This window comes from Amblyomma maculatum, chromosome 2 (genome assembly GCF_055883805.1).
Source record: "Amblyomma maculatum isolate TAMU_Amacu chromosome 2, ASM5588380v1, whole genome shotgun sequence".
Taxonomy (NCBI): domain Eukaryota; kingdom Metazoa; phylum Arthropoda; class Arachnida; order Ixodida; family Ixodidae; genus Amblyomma; species Amblyomma maculatum.
The window spans coordinates 65,260,343-65,284,265 of NC_139345.1; the positions used below are offsets into that span (position 1 = coordinate 65,260,343).

The following is a 23,923-nucleotide window of genomic DNA, read 5'->3' on the forward strand; positions in this document are numbered from 1 at the left end:
CGTCGAATAGTTTGCCAATTATTTTCTGAGCTGCCAGTGCATGATGGTACTCTATCTTTCCCATTTTGAAGCACAGTGTCAGATAAAAATTGCTTCTAGGGCTATTGTTTTACGTTTTTGGATTATATTCGAAAGAAGCCAAGAACTTCTGAAGTAAGCCGCTGAACGTGCCGACAGTGGTGCGAAGTAAATGTCAAAGCTTGCACACGCACTCTCGCATTTGCTTCATTCCATGCACTCTTGGGAGTTGTCGTGTTTAAGCGGTAGCTTAATAAATACACCGCGTTCGGCTGAAATGCTGTCGACGTCGTAGTAGTAGGAGGAGTTGTCGGCACCCCGTGTTGGAAATAATCGGGGGCTGCGTAAAAAAGACCGTGTCAATTGGCGGTTCTAGTGATGGATGATTAGTTGGGGTGTGATATAGGCGATAGCGATTTATTGAAATCATTGTAATTAACTGATTAATTGATGAAATAAATGAATTGGGAAAAAAGGGGTTGAAAGTTGTCAAAATGCTGACAATAAAAAGCCAATGCATGCTGATGCCAATTAGGATAATGTAGTCTGTGCAATTGATCCCTTAATTGAAACTGAAAAAAAAGAACGAAAAATTTAAAAAGGGACATGATGAACTACTCAGCAGGATAGGTGACAATACATATGACACACACACTTGCACGCACGCACGCACACACACACACACACACACACACACACACACACACACACACACATAAACAAGAACGAAGCTGCACTGACAACTGATTAATTGTACACCAACACCTTCTTCCTTTCCAACTTCTAAGCACACACCACTACCTTTCACTGTCATTCCAGTGATCTAAAAAATATTTCTCTTTCTTCTATAGGAGAACAGAAGGCGTGCTGGTGCAATCATGACCAGCCAAAGATATCACGCAGGCTTCCAAAACCTCTCTCGTCAATCTGTCCTTATTCCTCCTCAAAAATGCTACTTTATTAAGGTCTGCTGAGGACTTTTCTTTCTTACATAAAGTGCAGTCCTTGCAGTGAAACGCAAGGTTAGTCCCGGACTTATCCGAAATTGCAGAGGCACGTTCTCTTATCCTATCATTTATGCATCTCCCGGTCTGGCTGATGTATTTCTTGCAACATGACAAGGGGCTATATAAACTATCCGGTGGATGCATTAAGAATATCTAGTTCGGTGCCCTGTTTTACATCTTGATTTATTGTCGTTCCCATTTGCACGCGAACACATACCTTTAGCTTTGTTGGGAGCCGTAGGAATGACATGAACGCCATGTTTCTTCCCAATCTTCATCATGCAAGGTGGTGGGTTAGTGTGGTAAAGCATGGATATAGGGTACCAAAGATGTCTTCTTCGGCATCACATGTCCATTGCCTATCCTTTGTCGCTTATTCTGTGTCAACAAGCTTTCAGCTATGTTACATATAAAATCAACAGGAAATGAAGAAAGGCTGGTTGGTTGGTTTGTGCGGTTTAATGTCCCAAAGCGACTCAGGTTATGAGAGACACCGTAGTGGAGGACTCCGGAAATTTTCTGCCACCTGGGGTTCTTTAACGTGCACTGACATCGCGCAGCACACGGGCACCTTGCTTTTCGCCTCCATCGAAAAAGTGGCCGCCGAGGCCGGGATTTGATCCCAAAGGGAGTTAAAAGATGTCAGAATTCTCAGAATGAAAAAACCAATGTTTGATGACGCTAACAAAAGAATTTAGAACGTGAAATGATCAATGCATATTCTGTTACTTGAATAACAACTTGTAATTTGGGCCTCTACTAGATTCGGTTGTTGACCCAGTATAATTATGGAAATATTTTGTATTCGTTTGAACAGTGAATAAATAAATAAATAAATAATCGAAAGGATTGAAAGAAATGAAAAGCTGAAAAAAGGGGGAAATCAAAGGTGTCAAAATGCTCAAAATGAAACCCAATGCTTGATAATTATGAATAAAACGTTTTAAATGTGTGATTGATCAAATAATTAAAACAATTGAAAAAATGAAACATTGCAAAAAGTAGGGTACAAGGGTGTCAAAATGCTAAGAATGAAAAACCAATGTTTTCTGATGCTAGGTATCAGTGTATAAAAAAATTTTAAAGCATAAAAAATGTGAAAAAAAAAACATTGTGCCTGCGTGTGAAACGCTATTGCGTCATACCATTAATTGCGGAGTTCCCAGGCGTTACAGCGAACGCGAACAGTGCGTTCCGCTGAACGCGCACTTGGGCGCATCAAGTTTCAAGAAGCAGGGTCCGAGCTTACCGATGACGTCATCGCCCGGCCGGCTTTTATGAGCTAAAAATATAAAACAAATAAGAAAATGTAACCAAAACTAGAAAGCGATAAAGCATCGTCCCTGAGCACTCGCTATCGCATCATATTTTCTTTTCCTCTTTCTACAGTCGCAACAGCAACAGTTCTTAACGGCGGAACTTAAGTGTTCCCAAATTTTATTCACTGTGATTCTTTGTGTAAATTGCAAGCCAGGAAGAATATGCATTTAAAAATGTTTTATTTCAAATTACGAAATAAAAGGAGTTCGCCTTCTTTTGGACCTGGAATTGGAGGAGTACCTGTCCCACTCCGTCGAGGCTGGTTTCGTCGTCAGCGTGCACCAGCCTGGTGTCCAAGTCGATTTTCGAGAAGGCATCTTCTTGCTTCCTCATCGAACGACGATGATTAGCGTCACGCAGGTTGGTGCAAGCGAATAACTGTCCTAAACTTGTGACTGATTGTTAACGGAAGGGGTTTTATATCACCTTGATCAAAGACTGCATTTGTGAGGAAAACTGTGGCTTCACGGAACACTATACTTCTGACATAAAATGATAAAAGAGTGCATTGAAATGGCAAATACATATCTTGTATCTACAAATAAGTTGAATATTGAATTTATAGCGAGAATTTTAAGTACGCCGTCTGCAATTGCTTTAAACCTAATAGAGCTGAAGTTTTGTGGTATTTCCTCATTTTTCAGTTACTGAAGTTTAAAAAAATTACCATCACGTGCAGGGTGCTTCAAATATATTCCCTTCTGCTTCCTCACCTTCGAAACTTCGCGCCATCTATATATGCAAGAAATCAAAGCAATTGCACCCTATGTCACCCATTTTCGTAGATCACAATAATTGGCAAGCGGATGCCACTGCCCTGTAAGTTCGTGACACTTTAAGAAGGCACTGCTGTGTATTATAATTCACACGGTCATCTGTGGCACTGGCTGGAGCCGACATCCCTTGCTGTGTCTCTCTCTGCCCTACGCAGTCTGTTTACTACCGGCTGGAGCCTCCATTTAGAAACCCATGTCAACATGATTTTCCGGAGAAATACCGCGAGCACGTGCCTCCTGACAGAGTTTACACACGAAAGGTAAGTTCAAATCTTACATAATGCGATGAAGACAAATGGACATGAGTCGAAGTCAGGCTATTTACATGATGTGGCTATTTATAAGGCTGCTTGCGACAATCCAATCACAGCTCTTTGCCAGTGGCACTCGAATTTGCGCTGTTTAAAGGTACGTGGAGCTTTCAGGACTGGGGATTTATGCACTCATCGTCTAATGTAAGCACCCTTTTTGTGAGCATTGTGGGGCCTCTTTTAGTTGCTTTCGAGAGGAAGCAAATTTTTCACCGCTTTATTACTCCGCCGTCGTAGTAATAACAATAATATTGTGTCACGATTACACTCTTCCGCCAGACCATAATGAGCCCGCACGAAATCCAGTTGTTACCAGCCCTACCAAATCAACTGCTACATTTTACTGACATATGTACAAAATATCGAAGTGCTACAGTTATAGAAAATTGTTACCCGGATACCAATCCCAAGGATCGCGAAATTATTGCGCTATAAATTAAAGAACGAATTGAAACCGCAAAGTTGGTAGTGTCTGAAATGGTTGGTAAATAGCTTGTGCAGTGTCAGCACGAGAATAGACATGTCAACGTTGTGCTTCGCCTTGCATGTGCTTATTCTCGTGTTGACACCACTTAAGCAAGAGCGAACTAATATTTTTACTGATAGAAATATGTTTCAGCATGAATATGATGGAGGACTTAATTTGAAGCTCGCTGTTTTGTGGAATATAATTCAATTTTTATTGCTGCGCGGGATAACGAACTCTATTTGCGAAATGAATAATCCAAAGTTTACCCGAAATAAAAGAAATCACTTCTGCGTGCAGCATACTCCTAGCAAAGACTGCGCAGTGGCTTTATATGCGATTGAGAAGACAGCACTTTAAAGGGTTATAAAGCGCAGCCAATATCATCACATTTTAGCCTGCGCTAGTCTCCTGTCCCCTCTAACTCTCGTTTCAGGCCTGCAGGCACATTTGCGCCCAGCTCCATGTCATCGACTCCTGCAGCTGCCAATCGCACGACTACGACACTTTGGACAGGTCGCTGGCAGACATATGCAACGAGGACGACGAAGAATTAAGTGAGCGAGCGCAGTTCAATGACATTTACTTGCTCATTTACATGACCTCGAGCAAGTCATCTTGTTTTTCATCTATGCTCTGGCTGCTTGCCCTCCAAGGCACGATGAGTCGTGAAAGTTGAACTTCGCACGATTGGCAGCACCTGAAAAACATGCAGTATGTCCAGAGGAGAAAGGGAGGGAGGGAGGGAGGGAGGGAGGGAGGGAGGGAGGGAGGGAGGGAGGGAGGGAGGGAGGGAGGGAGGGAGGGATACTCATTAAGGAAAAACATAATTTGGCCGGCGTTTAGAATTAGCTGGCATGCTAGTCTGCGTAGGAAAGGGCATTGACGGAAAGCGAACTGGGCGTAAAATCAAATCAAATAAAATAGGTGGAGATAAATGCAGCCATTAAATGCGTACTAGAGTGCATGGTCAAATAAAGTCATGACATGAAATGATCAGATGCGTAGTCCTGAAATTGGTTCTTAGCCTGTCACAGGAAACAGATACATACAATGAACTTTTTTATTTTTGTATTTAAATGTTGCTAGACCTCTACTGTCTCTCATAGCATGAGTTGCTTTGGGACGTTAAGCCCCATAAACCAAACCGACATTGGACATCTCAAGAGAGAGAGAGAGCTCTATAATGGAAAGCGGAGAAATTAGCCGGCGTTGTGAAAAGAGAATTGAGGAAAGAGAGACGGAATGAGAGAGGCGAGGAAAATAGAACTAAAAGTAAGGGAAGATACAATACGGCCATTAGATGCGCACTAAGGTACATCGTCGCGTAATGTTAAACCGTAAAGCGATGAGAAGCATTGTCCGACAACTGGGCTTACAAAGTACAGAGCGTGAAAATCCGCTATAGCGAATGCAAGTGTACAAAGTTCACAGCATTGAAAATGCGTGAGGGTTATATGCAACGTGAGACAATAGCTTGTCACGATGTCCAATGTCTTACAAATATAGAAATTGAAAGTTCATTCCATGTATCTGTTGCCTAGGGCAGGTTAAGTGACCTGAAATATTATCGTGAGAGGCCCTGGGGAGAGCCTCTCATGCGATGTTCATAATAAGCTCGCTCGACATCATACGCAGTGCACTCAAACAAGATATGTTCCACAGTTTCGATCGCGCCGCAATTGTCACAATGGTTTCACCGTTGACACCGTGGCTTCACGTTTGGGTGCCTTCTCATGGTTCGATTCCCACTGCTGCCGGTCTACACTGCCGGTCAATCCAATGGGAACAGGCGGTCCCCCGGCCAAACAATCGGCTTTTCGGGGATTCAGCACATTGGAAAGGAAAGCCTATGCCTGAAATCCCCGTCGCTTGTGGGCAACCAATGACTCCTCAGTCGAAAACTACGCCAAATATGGGCTTCTGCAGCACGAGGCGAACTTATGGTTGTCTGAAAGCCTAAATATCACTGACCCATCGTTGCAACTATTTGGTCCATGACCCCTTTCCCAAGCTTTTCACTTCAGAAGAACCGAGCACCAGGACGGGGAAGTCTTGAACCCATTTTAAACCGGTGGGTGGCCACCGGGGATCGAACATGGTACCTCCCGAATGCGCGGCGGATGCTCCTCCACAAGGCCACCACTTAGGTCCAAAACCCCAATGCCGTCATCGGAATAGGAGGTGGCGGAGAAGTCACCCTAATCGGTTACGTACTGCTATCGCCATGAGCACTTTTTTAAAAAATATTTGTAACTGATAGGCTTCACGTAAAGTTTTTAAATCTCACTCTAATTCCCACAAAGACCACCTCTATGGATGCCTTGTATTAGACTATTACCGCTAGTACCGTTTAAGCGGGCTTTTAAGCATTAAAGACGTGAGAGACGCGTCATTGTGCTACTCGTGCTCGTCTGTTGTCGTGGCTAGCGTCTGTCTGGCCGAGCGCTTTCAATGTCATACGAGTGCGACCCCAAAATTATCTGCACAGCCGTGCTGACGAGAATCGAGTTTTCAGAAATCGAAAAGTAAATGCGGTTATTAATTACGGGGGTGTACAAAAATCTCAGTGAATTAGCAGTTCAACCTTAATTGTTAGAAAGGAACTTTTCTATATTGTTGTTGTAGTTAACCTGTTGTCTAGTTACAACGACTTGAATTTATTTTGATGCACATCATAGCTGATAATTATCCATACCAAACAAACCACTGTTTAAAATAAAAGAAACCTAATTTTCAAACTCGCGCCTGTTTTAGGTGAAACACGGTCTATGTCGCAGGGTATCGTACCGATAAGGCTGCAAAATATGCACTGAAGTTACTGCAATTATTCCGTAAAAATGGTAACAAAATAGCAAGACTCGAGAAAAACCTGGTCGAGTTTCGAATAGAAAGAAAACATAAGGCCTCCGTGTGCTTTACGATGTCAGTGCACGTCAAGGAATCCCAGGTAACCGAAATTTCCGGAGCCCTCCATTACGGTGCCTCTCATAGCCCGAGTCGCTTGGGTACATTAAACCCCATAAGCCAAACCAAATTATCATACCGCAGTCTCTGCCTCTAATATTCTGAGCAGCCATCTCATTTACCTACCCGCCGTAATTTGCCGTCCGACAAAGATATACTACCCCATTTATTCCGGCCGTAGGAAGTGCCTGCATGACATAAGGGCATTGTCCCTGACTCGGCATCCCCTGGAAGGTCGATGCTTATCATTCTCTCCCCCCCCCCCTCAAATAAGTAACCCGGTTTGGCCCCTCCTCGCAACGTCGTGTCAGCGTGGGGTGTCGTTACGTCACACAGACTATCGACTGGTCATCGCTCGGCCATGTCATCTGCTAATTGCCAGCTGCCACAGTAATCCGCCTTTTTCACAAGGCCGCTGTGCGCATGCGCGCCTGCTGCCTGGTTGAAAACAAACCGCCAGTCCCTACTGCGCATGCGCAGTTCTTGGCCTCTGTGATCGGCGCAGCCGGAGCTGATATCGGGGGCCATGCGAAGTTTATATTCGTGACATGCGTACGTGACAGATGGCGGTAGCTGTCAAGAACACATATCAACATTTCGCAGGCGGCTGCGTCTCGCAAGGATGTTTTCAACCAGTAGCAGACGAATTTTCAACTACTCCCAGAGGGCATCACATTTTGTGAAAAAGGCGAATTCTCGTGATTATTCGCTCACAAAGCCGACAGCACCGGACTTTCCGCAGAACGGGGCCTTTAATGGAATCGCCTTAAAACGCAATCGATATAGTGACTGGAAAGAATCCCGACAATGATGACTCCGCAAGTTTCTTTGGCATAAAACCCGATATGACATACAAAGACTGAGATAACATAATGTATGCAGTGATTTGAAGCACGCCTTGTAAGGGTCACCCCAATCGCTTATCCGTCCTGACTTCTAGTGCAGCACATAGAAATGTACAAAACGTTATCTATGCAGTGACTGGCACGGATCCTATCAAGGGCGACCCCAAGCGCTTATCCGGCATAAAACCTAATCAAAATGTACAAAACGTAACTTATACAGTGACTTTAAAAAATTCTGCGTAATATATGAACTTTGAACAAGTAGAATGAACAAGGAAATTGGGAGAGAACACTCGTACAGCGCGAAGAAAAAAAAACATTAGCACTTTGTAAGGGTTATAATAAATCACGTGCGTTAATAAGGCTTGGTAAAAGCGGGGATTTATAAGTAAAAGATGGAAAAAACCCAGACATACTACAATTTCATACGCTTGCTATGTTGTTTCTTATTTCAGATAACTGCACTCATAAGGTGGCAGAGAAAATTGACACAGGAGAGGTTGAGTGTCCCTGCTTGGAGAGCTGCAAGTGAGTGGTTATCCTGTTTAAAAGCACAGTGATCCTACTATTCATTTTTCCGTCTGCTAGGCAGTGCATGCGACGTGTGGCTAGTAAGGCACTTTGAGAGAAAAAAAAACATACTCCATTAGGAAAAACATAAATAGCTTGGCGCATTTTTGTTTGTGATGGGTGCATGTGTGTCCGTGTAGCAGTGCATGGAACTTTTATTCTGTTCTTGTTACCACGCCACATCGCTGCACGCAGTGTTGACGTCCGGCCACGGTCCACTTTTTGAGTCGTTCGTCTTCCTGGCGAAGTCGTTTCCTTACTTTGTGTGTTCCCTCGTGATCTTCCCTCTTGATCCGACAACGCGTTCTGATTGGTTCCTGAGCCATGTCTTGCCATCGCCCGAAGTCTAAGACGTTGCTCTAGGACCAATCGGCGCTTTGTAGCTGTGTTCGTGTGAGGAGCATGACTGAAAAGCGAGAAGGCGGGAAGTTGCCGTAAAAAAAAAAAAAAAAAAAAAAAAAAAAAAAAAAAAAAAAAGAGAGAGAGCAATTATCGATCTTCAATATGCGTCTCCAAGCCATGTCGTGACAATGAAGCTTTCACAGCCCTTTTCTTGTTGCCAATGGCCATGAACGGGGCGCAGCAGCCGAAGAATTTTCTTTTATTTTACCGGGACTTTTGACGTTCTCGAAACGGCAGCTTTGCGTGAAGGATATCCTCTACGCACTAAAACAATTCAAGCAGCCCTCTCTCGAACCTGTGTTTAACCTACTCCGCTAAATTTCCAAGTTGTATACGATTCCGTGGGACAAAAAGTGGGTATTCTATTCCCATAATTTCAAAATATATCCCCAACTCCGCCATTAGTGGTCGAACAGCCCGATTTACCGATGTCACTTCTGCAAAAGAGCGAAGATCGAGATCTTTGAAGTAGGTCTGTAGCAACTTTAGTATGTCAGGGCAGCCAATATAGGTGATGTTTTTATCGCCTTCGAGTAATTTACTCTATACTGTGTACAAAATGCCATGTCATCGTTGAAGTCTAGGGGAAGACAATATATTCATTATTCTATTCTGAACCTCATGCTCGTCATCAGTAATTCAGGCGCCACAAAGTGGTCGCTGCCTCCTTTATTGGCAGTTTACTACGTTCAGTAAGCACAGCAACGGAGAGAAAAATATTTAAAAATGAATCTCTATCGTACACAAACTAGACGACGTGCGACAGAAGTGAAGCTGCTAGTATCCAGCGCGAAAAGCTAGAAGCCTCAGAGAAATGTAGCAGTTAGACAACAGCATGCAAATTTATAAACAACAAACAACCAAAACGCAAAATCAAGGAAGTCAGCACAAAACGTCCCAATCACGGAAACACATGTCATGGTAAATACAATAAGATGAATCCGTCAGTATATGTGGATTTGAGTTTGCTAGCAGAACAACTGAACAAATAAAAATAATCTAAGTAATTATTATTAAAAAGTGATGATCAGGAATTGCGCAGGGATTCATTGTCAGAATTTAAATGGGTGGCCGCAGCTTTCCAAGGTTCTTCATTTCTGGTCAGATAATACGGGTTTTTCTTTCTAGACAGGACAAATTATACAGATTTTGTATATTTCATCTCATTTTACATCTAAGCCTAACACTTAACCGTTATAAGTGCAGTCTGCGAACTCGGAACATTAGTATTATATTTTAAAAATACTGCAGCAGTTGCATCATAGCGAGCATGTATACAAAGTGTGTCACTTCTTAAATTAGAAAACGTGGTTGGTGCCCACACAAGGTTATAGAAGTTAAGATGTGAATAAAAGAGGCAATTGTTAACTACTATTTTTATTTCTTAAGAAAATAGAGTACCTAACACTACCGATTACATTGTTTATGCCAGGCGGACATGTTGATACTAAGATACGTGAAATTCTGAAAATATGTGAACCGCATATTTCACTCAAAAATATTTGAAATTAACAAGCACGCCATCCGGATGAGACGCAATGAAATGCCGTAATTAGGAATTAAGAATTTGATTTAATTTCTTCAGTCTGTTATGAAGACTGCTCGTTTATTCTCGCTAATTTTCCTAGAAACGTGTGTTGCTGTCGTTAAAATGCATAGCACTGTTGTACACTGATTTGTTGTTGTGCTTTTTACCAAAACTGCGATGCCACTCCAAGTATTTATAGACTAGTTGTTTCATGCTACTACAAGAAAAAAAAAAGCATTTAATGGTGTTCTCTTGGTAATTGATCGATTTGATGCCCAGGGTATAGCAAAAATGTCATTTATATAAAAGATAAATTGTACAGTTTGTAATATGCTACCTTGCGGGGCTCCAAAATCAAGGTGCAGAGCTTATGATCGCAATTATTAATTTTAACAGCTCGCTGCCAATGGCATAATATGAATTCGATAGTTATAATTCACAACAACGGCTATACCATTAAGAACGGCAGCGTACAGTAATAAAAGAGCCTTGGAAAATTTCAAAAATATTCATTGTGACCTGTTCTGCACAGCCTTAAGACAAATTTTTTTCTGTTGAAACAATGACGGCTCCAATGATATATATTGTAAGAAAAAAAAAACCTAGAGCAGCCTTAGCATATTTCGCTTGTGAACAGAGTTCAACTGCTTGGAACTTATTTTTTCAAGAGCCTTTGAAAACAAAATACACCCAAGATGGGCATCAGCCGGTAATTTCCTGATTGAGTTTATTATCCTATCAAAAGTGCAGCCTAGCTCCGATTCCGTTTCTTGAAAACCACTAAATGATGAGCTTGAGTTCAGTGAACTTTGCGAATTAGGCGGGTGATTCCATTTGAATTCTTGTTCTACGATGACTCAGCCCGCCAATCGCATCCGACTCGAGGGCCGCCATGCCTTTGCTATTGCCGGAAATTAACTTCCCACGATTAAGGGAATATTTGCTTTTTGTTTTCTCTTTTACAGGGCGGTGGATTACTCCTGGCAAGCATCTTCATTGAAGTGGACAAAAGACATTGTGAGATTGCTCCCATCTTAAGCGCGAATATGTGAGCTTACCTCAGTTTTAGCGTGAAAATAAAAGAAAACATTTTGACCACTTTATGATTCTAACGAAATGCTATGATTCTACGCGAATAGGGAAGGCCAGGGTATAGGGCTCATAGACTGCAATCTGATATTTTTTTAATGCGATAACGTGTAATGGCACCGTTCTCAAAAAAATCTGGCGTTGTCAGAGTTATGAGCGACTATAATCACGGGCATTTGTCTGGCAGGTGGCAGGTGACGTGACCGGACACTGATTGGTGGGCAGGTTGTGTGACGTCACGAGACCACACGGCATGGCAATCGCATGCTAACTTGGATCAACTCCTTCGAGATAAGTGTCGAACCCTCCAGGTCATTTGGATCCAGCATCAGACACGCTACTCCTAAGTCACACAGGGTCATTCGTGCGGCTTGGTTTAAGACGGACGTTCTTTGAAATTACATGTTAGCTTGCGAGTGTGTGCTAAGATATGTGTTAGTGATTGAGCGAGTAGGAGGCAGCATCACCACGAAGGAGGGTATACACTAAGAGAGACACAAGTGGGAGCCATTAGCGCTGTTTCATCATGCCCTTAGAGGCGGAGCATAGAGGGACCATGAAAAGCAGTTTTCTAAAACTAGAAAACGAGCACGAGTAATAGGTATGCCATCAAAAATATTTAAGCTACCATCACTAACATCGGATATATCGGCAATCAAAAATGACGCTCCTCCTCTTTTTCCTCAACTCAATGTACGCCGGCTCAGAAGAAAAAAAGGAAAGAAGAAAACCTGCCGTGACGGCGCCCCACCGTGCCCAGTTCCGCCCGCGTCATTTGTCTCGAATACTCATAAAAACCCCTCTATCGAATTCTCGTGTTAGAACAATACCGCAGGGACCATTTAGCTGTCTCCCTAACTTCCTGTGAAATAGCTCAAGTTATAGTCCCTTACTTCATGTATTTATAAAGAACACTGATTGTAAGCTCTTATCGCGGCAACCCTGATCTACCCTTATGATAATTAGCGCGCAAAAAGCAGAGGAATGCAAGCCTTAATTTGTTTACTCTTACCATGGTGTCGTTTTTTCATGCGAGTGCGTTCTGAAAAAGTTTCTTGGCGACGCTGACTCCAGCTGATCTTCACGTTTTTACCTTTTCCATTGCCTATATCGCTCTTGCCTTAAGATCAATAGATATTCTGTATTTTCAAGAATTGTTTGACTCCTTCATTTGTGTTTCTTAATTAGTGGTGTAAAGCAGAACTGTAAAAACGTACTAGCGGTTCTGCAGTGCTGTCAAATTTGAAAGCACTGCAGTACCTGCACTGGAGAAATGCGACTGCGTGAGCTCTACTTCCCACTTTCGTCAAGGTCGTAATGTTCAGCAATGTGTAAACAATGGCGGTCGCCATGCAACGGCGTGAACCTATCTCATAAAAACAGGTCGCACCAAGCCATCTCATAATCATCATCTTCAAGGCGAAGGCCTCTCCCATATTGTTCCAACTAACCCGGTTCTGTGCTAGCTGTATCCACTCGACCCCTGCGAACTTCTTCATCTCGTCCGCCCACCTAACTTCCTGCCTCCCTCTGCTACGCTTTCCTTCATTTGGAATCCAATTGGTTGCCCTTCGCCATCATCGGTAATTTAAGATATCCATAGTGGCTGCACAGTAACCTTAAGTCTGCATGAAGAAAGTAGCAACAAAATTCCCATAAGGAAAGGTGTTACGCAAGAGGCACGATCTCCCTAGTACTATTCACAGCTTGCTTAGAGGAAGTATTCAGGGACTCAAAATGGGAACAGTTTGCGATAAGAACTGATATAGAATATCCCCTTAATCGGCGATTCACTGTTGACATTTCCTTGCTAAGTAACCCAGGAGATGACTGCAAAGAATTATCGATGACCTAGACAGAAAAAGCAGAAAGGTAGGCCTAAAAATTAGTATACTGAAGACTAAGGTAATGTTCAACAGCCAAGGGAAAAAAAAAACAGTATACAATAGGTAGCGTAACACTGGAAGTGGTAAGTGAATATGTCTACTTAAGACAGATGGTGACCGCAGATCCGGACCATGAAAGGGAAATAACCAGGAAAATTATATTAGGATGGAGTGCATTTGGCACATACTCACAGATTATGACTAGGAGCTTACCAGTATTGCTCAAGAGAAAGTATACAACAGTTTCATCTTACCTGTACTCACCTATGCGGCTGAAACGTGGAGGCTAACGAAAAGGGTTCTGCCTAAGTTGAGAACAATGCAGAGGGCTATAAAGCGCAAAATAGTAGTTGCAATGATAAGGGATAGGAAGCGGTCGGAATGGGTCAGAGAAATGACTTGAGTTAATAGCATTCCAGTGGAAATCAAGAAAGGGAAATGGGCATGGACAGTGCAGGGCATGTATGCGACACACGGTGCACGTACATGCATATGGTTCATCTACACCCTGATTTCTCAATGCTTGCATCACTGCGGAGGTTTCAACTGAGTCAAATGCTTTTTCGTAAGCATTTAATGCTATGTATAGGGGTTAGTTGTATTCCGAGCACTTCTCTATAAACTGGTTGAGAGTATGGATATGATCGATAGTAGAGTATCCTTTCCGAAAACCTACTATAGATCATTTGGTTGATTTAAGTATAAGGTTGCCCTGACTCTATTAGCTATGACCTTAGTAAATGCCTTGTACGTAACAGATAGTAAGGTGTGAAAAATACTGCCGCAGCTGGGTTTAAAGCCTGCGCCAGAACGAGCTTCCCTGGCCCAGGCATGAGAGCACTATGCTATCGCCGCAGCCGATCCCACCTCGTGTAAAGGTGCAGCGCACTTTCGCGCTGTGCAGCAAACATCGTAGCCTTCATCAAGTTCCAAATGCAAATCATTCTTGCGCTCTGCATTCTATTTGTTTATTTACCTCAAAGTTCTCCAGCTTCCTTACGCTCGACAGGAAGAATTATGGACGCGCTTGTAGGGAGCCGGTGTACAGTTGTGGTTAGCGCACTAGCCTGAGGCGCAGAGTGATGGTGGTTCGATTCCTGGTGTACACACGACACGCTCTAATGACACCATGACACGCTCAATGACACCACTCGCGAGCGAAGAAATGCTTCAGCATCGACAAATTTACGCCAACACTCAAGCGAGCAGCAAATCATCGTTGAGCGAATGGCATACTCGCGACTTTTAACATTTTGGTGTATGTATTTGATTAGCGCGTACCTTCTTTCCCCACTTCTACGGTCCGAGTTACAGGGCTAACGTGTGTAACTATATTTTAGCTTATCCAAAAAACCCGTAGCAGATTCGAAAAAAAAAAAAAAAAGCAGAACTTGCGCCCATTTGTAAATTAGCTCATAAAACATTTAGGTAGAGCACGCTTTACTGCTTATAGCGATCAGTCAGTGGTATGGTATGGTATGGTATGGTATGGTATGGTATGGTATGGTATGGTATGGTATGGTATGGTATGGTATGGTACGGTACGGTATGGTATGGTATGGTACGGTATGGTATGGTATGGTATGGTATGGTATGGTATGGTATGGTATGGTATGGTATGGTATGGTATGGTATGGTATGGTATGGTATGGTATGGTATGGTATGGTATGGTGTCGGGTTTAATGCCTTGAAGCGGCTCAGGCTTAGAGGGATATCATTGTGAAGGGCTCCGGATTAAGTCAGACTACCTGAAGCTCTTCTTGACATCGCACACGGGCGTTTTGCATTTCTCCATCGAAATACAGCGGCCGCTGGTGCGACCGAAACAATTCTCTTAATATTAGCAGCCCTCAGCCTACACAGCAGGCTAAGCCAGCCAATAGTAAATCATTCCCTCAGTTTTGTTATTGACAACCTTCCGCGCAATATTTGAAAAATAAAAAAGTTTGTTGTAAAGAAGGAGGAGGGAACTGTAAGAAATATACCGAAGTTATCAACTCTATACGGCAAAGGAACCAGCACAATTGCCGTTTAATTGCTAAAACGTGGCATTAACTAAACAATCAAACCACGCCATGTCTGTTTCGAGTAAAAAGTATCGAACAAATATATTTCGGACCCGAATTTCGGTTTCACGTCATAGCCAACCAATAGTAAGAAAATATACAGATGCGCACACAGATCAGGGCATACGTTCTTAGAAGGTTGCCTTAACATTACGTTTAAGTTTCCCATTCTCAGCCTGTTCCTTTTTCATGCACTTAATATATATTATCAAAGGAGAGCACCACGTGCTAAGAACACGACTCTAAACAAAGAGGTGGCTCATTTAAAAATTCCCCTTTTTCCTTCCTAAGCAGCATGAAGTAATAAAGCAGATAAAAGTACAGCAGAATCCGGATATTTCGAACTCGAAGCGATCACAATTTTATTCCTATTATACGCACTTAGTTCTAGTTCAAATTAAGAAGAAATGCGCATGAGCAGGACTTGTAGCGCGAAGAGAGGACAACCAATGGTATCTAAGAGTAACCAATTGGATTAAAAGGGAAGGTAAGCGTATAGCAGAGGGCAGCAGAAAATTAGGTGGGTGGATTTGGTTAAGAAATTCACAGGGGTCAAGTGGACGCAGCTAGCACATCATCATCATCATCATCATCATCAGCCTGATTATACCCACTGCAGGGCGAAGGCCTCTCCCATATTTCTTCACTTAACCCGGTTCTGTGCAAGCTGCATCCACTTGACCCCTGCGAACTTCTTAATCTCATCCGCCCACCTAACTTTCTGCCGCCCCCTGCTACGCTTTCCTTCCCTTGGAATCCAGTTTGTTACCCTCAGCGACCATCGGTTATCCTCTCTTCGCACTACATGTCCTGCCCATGTCCATTTCTTCTTCTTCTTCTTAATTTCTACTAGAATGTCGGTAACTTGAGTTATTTCTCTGACCCACTCTGCACGCTTTCTATCTCTTAATGTTACCCCTACCATTTTTCGTTCCATAGCCCTCTGGGTTGTTCTCAACTTAAGTAGAACTCTCTTGGTTAGCCTCCACGTTTCAGCCCCATAGGTGAGTACAGGCAAGATGCAACTGTTGTATACTTTCCTCTTGAGCGATACCGGTAAGCTGCTAGTCATAATCTGCGAGTGCTTGCCAAATGCGCTCCATCCCAATCTTATTCTTCTTGTTATTTCCTTTTCATGGTCCGGATCTGCGGTTACTACCTGTCCTAAGTAGACATATTCGCCTACTACTTCCAGTATTTCGCTACCTAATGCAAACTGCTGTTCCTTCCCGAGGCTGTTGAACATTACCTTATCTCATTTATTATCTCACGCGTAATCATTAGCATGTAGACGAAAGCTACCACACGACACGAAATACCACCTGATGTGTTTCTTCCTGTGTCCTGTCTAAGTTGTTGCGCATTTATCTTATATACTAAAGCACGAAAGAGCCTTCGTGTTCTAGAGGTAGCTCGTCTTAGCATGTTAAAGCACGAAAGAGCCTTCGTGTTCTAGAGGTAGCTCGTCTTAACCGGGATCCGAGGGTGCCGGTGGGTTCGATTCCCACCTCACAGGAGTTACCCGAGTTGGTAGCTCCTGTCAACTCGGCCATGTCACGTCACGTCGCCCAGCCCGCCGACCAATTTTTGCCCATCCATATCGCCTTTCCACTGTCTCCTGCCAAAGGCATACTCTCGAATACGCTCGCACCGCCAACGCATGGCAACGCCGACGCTGCATTTTCTAGAAAACGAGGCCTTTGACTCTACGCATTAATAAACGGGAAGCTTGAATTAAGAGACTTTAAATAAAGATATTTTCTTGACATATCCGTGCTTGAACAAAGGATGGTGAGGATAATTCCATGCAATTATTTTTCTCGGCAAAAATTGATTCTCTGGATCTTTCTCGCTACGCTGACATTTGGTCGGCAGCAGAAGGCGCATTGAAAGCTGAGAACATTCGATCTAGAAATAGTCCCGCCACTCGGTTCGAACTCCTGAGGACTCGTAGCCTCCATTTTGACTAAATGGAGGTGCAAAATTGCCTCAGGAATCAGCGCTTAGGAATCGATGTGGTGCATGTGTTTCACCCATGAAATCGACCGCTGGTTGGGAAACCTGTATTCTATTTTGTGATCTTTTCTAGCGTGTAAAAGGTGCATTTCCGATTGGAGTCTCTCTTTGCAATGTAACGCAATACCATGTCGATACAAGCGAACTTCTATTTGTCATCATTGTGTATACCGTTAAGCAGCTTCTACTTCTTCACACTATTCTTTTTCCTTTTCTGCCACAGCTGGAGGATCACACCGGGAATGCGCGAAATCGGAGGTAAGGATGTTCACAAGCCAACAAACCTGGCGCGGGAATTGTCTTGTAAGTTTATAATTCGCAGTGCAGTGCCGTCATCTGGTCAGTTAAAAGCAATAACTAAACTTCTGAGGCACCTTTAGCGCTTTACAAGGAAACACGAGGAGGCATGAGCTTCAATGAGTCACAAAGTTACTAGCTCATAATTTCCCCTCTTCGCTTTCTGTGTGATTTCCAAAACTTAGCGCTTCCAAAGACAGCGAGAGTCGACTTCGAGTCGAATTGAGTCGATTTCGAGTCGCATTGAGTTGATTTCGAAGCGCTTTGCAGATGACATGAAATTCAGTCACAGAGAGGGAAGCATGCGGCACCGATAGACGTGTGAGATCATCTCGAAGCTGCCGAAGGTGCATTGTCCTAATCATATTCCCCGTTGCTATACAATCCCTCCATCGTCCTAACACATTTGCCAACCAGCCTGCCTTTGTCATGCCTGGGTAGAGTCATTCGCATTGTAGCATCAACTGGTCCTAGTCCACAAGTCATCGATCCTGACTGGCGCTTTATTTTGTTTTGGGGTGAACTAGATGAGCTGAAAAAAATAAATTACAACACCGTGCGAGAAAGCTGCCGAATAGCTGGAAAAATATGGTGGCCAAATTAGTGTGGTTATGCTCTTTGCCAAATTCTAATTAGGTAGGTACGCTAACACTTCGGTTTTCAATTCGGTTTCGGTGCACACAGACGCTAACTGTTTAGTGTAGCGCTTGCGGCCTTGTAAGCGGTCAAGTGGGTACATGCGTTCGATTTCCTCGCCCATTTATCTAGGAGGAGGCTCTGGCCTAATGCATCCATCTCTATCGAGCTGCTTATAACAGTGCGGCTGCTATATGGTTGATTTTACTTAGGTTTCTGGAGCCTATGATGTATGAATTTGGAAACTTCTGGAAGGAGGGTGGGTGCGTAAGAGATTTCTTTATCTGCGGAAGAACTACGCCGTCAAAAACGGCTAGCGCTGGAAACAATTTACCAAACTACGCTATGATGCAATCGTCCAATTTGTCTCCCTTGTGTGGCTTCTGCGAGCCTAAGCACGATGCACCTGCAGGCCAATCTCTCAGAAAAGGGATAAAAAGTTTCCTTTTTTGTGTGTGCGTGAGTGCTGTATCCGCCACATATGATTCCGAAGTGCTTTTCCCGCTGATATCAATCGCCAACCCCTTGCATAAAATATCTCGTCATCTAAAGCGAAGTGCCCTAAAAAATGGCACTGCCGCGTCCTTCGACACGGGGTAACATTGCAGGAAGATGCCGCCAGATGCTTTAAAACGCATCTCAGACGATCATATAAACTCCCTAGCGTTACGTACGTAACCCGTGGATAAGAACCCGAAAACATGCGGCTTTAGCTGAGTGCACGGTATACTTATATCCGATTCTACTCTCAAACGCGCTGTCCGAGAACATTCACAAGTATGTCCCTGCCCATTTTCGTATTGACGGTATGACGCAATAGCCGCCTCCGGTGTTCCGGGGTGCGCACTCAGAAATGAAACGAGGACACGCAGTTTATACTGGGAAAGCCGCCTCCGGCCGTAAAACGCTAGAACCACTAAGCAGTGTTCCGTCTAGATGAAAGTTTCGCACTCAAAAACAACTTTATACTACTGGCTCGCCATCTGTTGTGGCTACGGCATACATACAACCGCGAAGGCTTTCCGGTGGCCGCAGCATGCCGATGCTACTATACTACGTCAAGTAGGGAGCCTACGTGTGTTTTCCCTAAGTGTCAAGCGATGACAGTATCAAATGTGGACGTGCCCTTGCTGCCAGCTTAATTACTACTTTAGTAATCAGACCAATCATTCCATTCATACGTGTTTATTCACCTCCTTACGAACACCATGATGTGCCCGGCGTCTTTGAACACTTTGGCAATGCCTTCTCCGGGGAATACCCGCACCGTGGGGAAATGTCCTCGGACCTCTTCCACATGGTGTGGGCGTTCCCCTCCAACCTTGCCTTAGCACCTAACCCTAACCCGGCCCGAGAGGACTGGAATGCGACCCTACTCGCCTGCTCCGACCTGAAAGCCCAAAAGGCGTTGGTCAAATGAGCAATGGCGGAAGCGGAAGCCACTGGGGTCCCGTACTAGGGACTCCACCTAGTATTTGTGGGGGGAAGGGCAACTAAGCCTGAACCAAGGTGGCGCCGACCCCAGAGCAACCTCCATGTAACTGTCTCTTTTTAATAAACGTTTTCACTACCATCATCTTTCTAGGATACACTCACAAGATACTTCCCACGCACCTCCCTTCTCTTACAGCTCCAGCTGGGTGTTCACCGATAAGTGTGAAAATTACTGCTCCTTTCCTATAAACCAACTAATTAATGTTGTGTACACTTCCGAGGGAACTAAACCCGTAACCGTTGCGCTTTAATTGTGAAGCACAGCCGCTGACAGCCGGGGAGAAATGACAGCAAAGACGCATGTGTAATATCACTGGATGCTCTATCTGCTCCTGCGCCTAGCACCACCTACCTCTGCCAGGTGTCGGCGGCAGCCATTTTAAACGCTCAGCAGTAACACGCTTCAACTTTTCTTCTAAGGGGTTATCTGGCTGTGCATTTCTAAAAGCGGAAGAAAAATGTCCACTGTTGACGCGGCTGTCTTCAAAGGGTTTAACGTCTCAAAGCGACTCAGGCTATGAGAGACACCGTAGTGGAGGGCTCCAGAAATTTTGGTCACCAGCGGTTCTTTAACGTGCAATGACATCGCATAACATACGGGCGCCTTACTTTCGCCTCTATCGAAAGCAGCCGCCGCGGCCGAGACTGATCCCGCATCCTTCGGCGCAGCAGTCAAGCACCATAACCACTGCACCACCATGGCCGGGCTGTTTCCATACTAGGATGTCGAGCGTCTTTGTGCATATAGCCAACTTTGATTTCTAAGCCTAGAAGTAACCTAGCGTTGATGAGTGCTGGCTAGAGTAACCTATTTTCATTGTAATCTTCTGCCACCCCGTCCCCTCCACAGGCGCTCTGCCAGACAGTTAACGGAAGTGGTCGTGTACTTGGCAACTGCACAAGGGTACGTTAGAAGAAACGACCCCAAGGTTACGGCAAGTATTATCTGCGTTGCTCATATGCATATTAGAATCAAAACATTTACGACAGAGGACAGCTCTCAATAACTTAATTTCGGCAACATCAATATCCACTTATTCCCTAGCAATTAAATGCTGGACATTTGTGCGTGTTTGTGTGTGTGTGTGTGTGTGTGTGTGTGTGTGTGTGTGTGTGTGTGTGTGTGTGTGTGTGTGTGTGTGTGTGTGTGTGTGTGTGTGTGTGTGTGTGTGTGTGTGTGTGTGTGTGTGTGTGTGTGTGTGTGTGTGTGTGTGTGTGTGTGTGTGTGTGTGTGTGTGTGTGTGTGTGAGAGAGAGAGAGAGAGAGCCCCTAAGGCCGCCAGGCCTTTATTTTTGCCACGAACTGTATATCCTTTTCAGATACAAGTTGTACACGCAAAACAAATTGCCGTTAGATTTCCTTAGACGTGCGAACGTTTTATAGCATGGTACGGATGGTACGATAGCATGGTACGAAAATAGCAGATAGCATGGTACGAAAATACGGAGAATCCAGAATAGGTGTGTATTACATCAGCCGTCGGTAATAAGGATATACGAACTATATGGTTATCTGCGACGTTTGTGTGGGTTTCATGAGTGCTTATCTGTAAGGGGAGCTATTACATGTCCTTGCACCACACTCTATTGATACGGCACATAGTTCTCGGCTAAGCGATTTCGAAAATGCATGAAAAATGAAGCACAAGATACCCACATAGCGTGTCCTTGCACGGGAGCCACGCATCAATGTCAGCGCATACCTATACAGTTGTGCGCAAACTGACTCGACGATGATGTTGATGCAGGTCCCTCGTCTGATAAGCGGTATGGGAAGCATCATGGGAATGTACATCGGCATGTCCTTCTTGCTGGTCTTCAACGTGTTCGACATTATCGCCCGTGCCTCAGTGGCCTTCTACAAGCAGTACCGGAAGGCGCGCCAACGTCGGGCGCTGCTCCGTGGGATCATTTCGAACCCGTACAATCACCTAGCCAGCTACGGGTTTTTCTCCAACTGGCGCGGTTTGGCGCCCTATGTGAGCAAGGCCGCCAGTCACCAGTGAGGGCCGCACTTATTCGCCATGAGTGGCACCAACCGTTGCGTCTTTTGAGGTGTAAATGCACTGGAGCTTGTGATCGCCTACGCTTTGTCTGCAGTAAAGAGCATTTAAATAAATTTCACCGTATTTCTTGGCAATTAATCATTCGAGTACTTTCGACCACCCGGGGATCTCTAATGTGCACTGACCTCGTAAAGAACACGGAAGCCTCTCCGCTTCCCCTCCATCGAAACGCAGCAGCCGGCAGTGACCTACCACTTCCAGCACCATAGGGACAGGAGCAGCCAGATCAGCGGAGACGCCCGAACAGAACGGCTTGCCAAACGGTGATGCCAAACTGCCGAGCGTAATAGACGGCGCATAACCACCCAGATGGGGCCCATGGAAGAGTTCAGTCAACGGGAACCAACAGTAGAAAATGTGAAGGCACGTCGTGTGACTGATCACTCCATTCGAGTTTCCGAAAGTGCGTCTGCGACCCAAACATTTCCAGCAGACTTTGTGAACGACTCGTTTGGACACATGTATAGTGTGTGCGAGAGACTGTAGCACCAAATGGACTTGACTTAATTTAATATACGAGACTACGTTTGGAGACTCTACCAAATCGAAATACTATATAGACGAAATTGAGACCGCTGCGCACGCTATACTTCACAGACCATCAGGCAGTATTCGTCTCTGTCAAGCGAAATGAATAAAAGATGTGTATATCCAATGTATCTCATTGCTAAACATATATGACCCGAACAATTGCTCAGCCAGAGATACGGACCTCTCGCTACGTATATCCTGGCATAGCCGAGCTAAGCCATTGCCATTTTTTTCTTATGTGAGGTCCTACCTTGCCTTAATTTCCATCATGTACTACGTAATTCCCATACTTTCCCTATGGCTAGTAAACATTTAAATTGCCAATTTTCTATCTACCCCATTATTATTAATACATAAAGTGGGTGCGACCCGTTGGATCCAATTGGCAAGCCCCACTGGACCCATGGCATGCCCGGGGTCTGGCCCATTAAAGTATGTCGAATTGGACCTATTGCGTGCAATTGGTCTGATCCATTCTTTGCAATGGGTTAAGTATCCAGAAGCACCATTGGTTCCGACTTCTAATTGGTTCCAATGATTTCCTTTGGCTGCAGTGCCTTAACAATGGCAATGCTGTACACGCAGGTTGAAACCCTATCACACCCCATTATTGCTTACTGTGCCCTCCTAGTCCAACACAGTCTACATACAGAGGCTTTACAGTGCGGATGAGTGGCAGCTGTCACTGTGCATCTCCTGTTCCGGCAGCAGCTGGTGCGCTACGCCAAGCAGTACGGTGCTTTTCGATTTTTTTGCAAGCTGCACAAAGGCATTTTGTTGTACTAAGGAGTTTTTATAGCACTGAATGCTTGCTTTAGTCTCATAATTTACTCATCTTCTCACTACCTGGTCTGACGGTTGTGGTGCAACAAATAATTTAATTTTAAAGCTGCGTAAATTATAAGCACATCACAGTCCGAAAGTTTCGTTTCCAGCACTCTGCATTTTTTTTCCCCGCTAGAAGAAATATGGTTCGAATTTTCCAGCCGCCAAGTACTGTGTGAAACAACTGCATATGTACACACGTGGTCGAATCAGAATCCACATACTAACAAGCCCTGTTCACAAGAAAAGCCTGCATCAGCGTTATGGCCAAAAAATGAAAGGGAGTAGATGGCATCTGAATGGACGTGGAATAAAGGTTTCTTCACCCTCTCTCTCTGGACGTGGATTGCCTGACATCACGTTTGCCACGAACTGCCAACTCTGGCTTCTCCTTTCATAATGGCGGGAGGTATCAGAATAAGCCTGCCAGGACCTTTGCGTTCTGGGTCAGACATGTTACTCTAGTCCATGCAGGCAAGTTCATAATATTGGCTAATGCATGGCTTTATATGTCTGGTGGTACCTATGTACTGTGTCATGTCCTTAAGGCGGGGCTTAAGTGTTCCCCATAATTTTGATTTTAGCTCTCGTTAACAACCTGACCAGCTGGTTCCCAAGGAAAACTCAAGTTTGTCGAAAGATGGATCTAATAGCTAGGTTCAAGACAGATAAAACTGTGTTCCTCAAACGTAGTCGCTGAAATTAGCTGACACGTGATTTGCAGCGCTACAATTCTTCATCGTATCGCTGACTGCAGTATCGCTACTGTACCCCACATTCTCATCAGTTCAGTTCAGGCGTTCAGTC

The 23,923-nt window shown here is 44.3% G+C and overlaps 1 protein-coding gene across 1 annotated transcript in view; it reads left to right on the plus strand.

The window, feature by feature from the left end:
* Positions 1-21,977, plus strand: part of LOC146198848 (acid-sensing ion channel 4-A-like) — a 44,339-nt gene extending 22,362 nt beyond the window's left edge. Inside the window, exons 6-14 of the mRNA XM_084591991.1 lie at positions 2,548-2,705; positions 3,277-3,381; positions 4,335-4,455; positions 8,166-8,238; positions 11,176-11,227; positions 17,492-17,526; positions 20,546-20,630; positions 21,443-21,481; positions 21,557-21,977. Coding sequence (XP_084448117.1) covers positions 2,548-2,705; positions 3,277-3,381; positions 4,335-4,455; positions 8,166-8,238; positions 11,176-11,227; positions 17,492-17,526; positions 20,546-20,630; positions 21,443-21,481; positions 21,557-21,700 — 812 coding nt within the window. The 3' untranslated portion in view covers positions 21,701-21,977. The remainder of the gene's footprint in view (positions 1-2,547; positions 2,706-3,276; positions 3,382-4,334; positions 4,456-8,165; positions 8,239-11,175; positions 11,228-17,491; positions 17,527-20,545; positions 20,631-21,442; positions 21,482-21,556) is intronic.
* Positions 21,978-23,923: the final 1,946 nt, after the last annotated feature.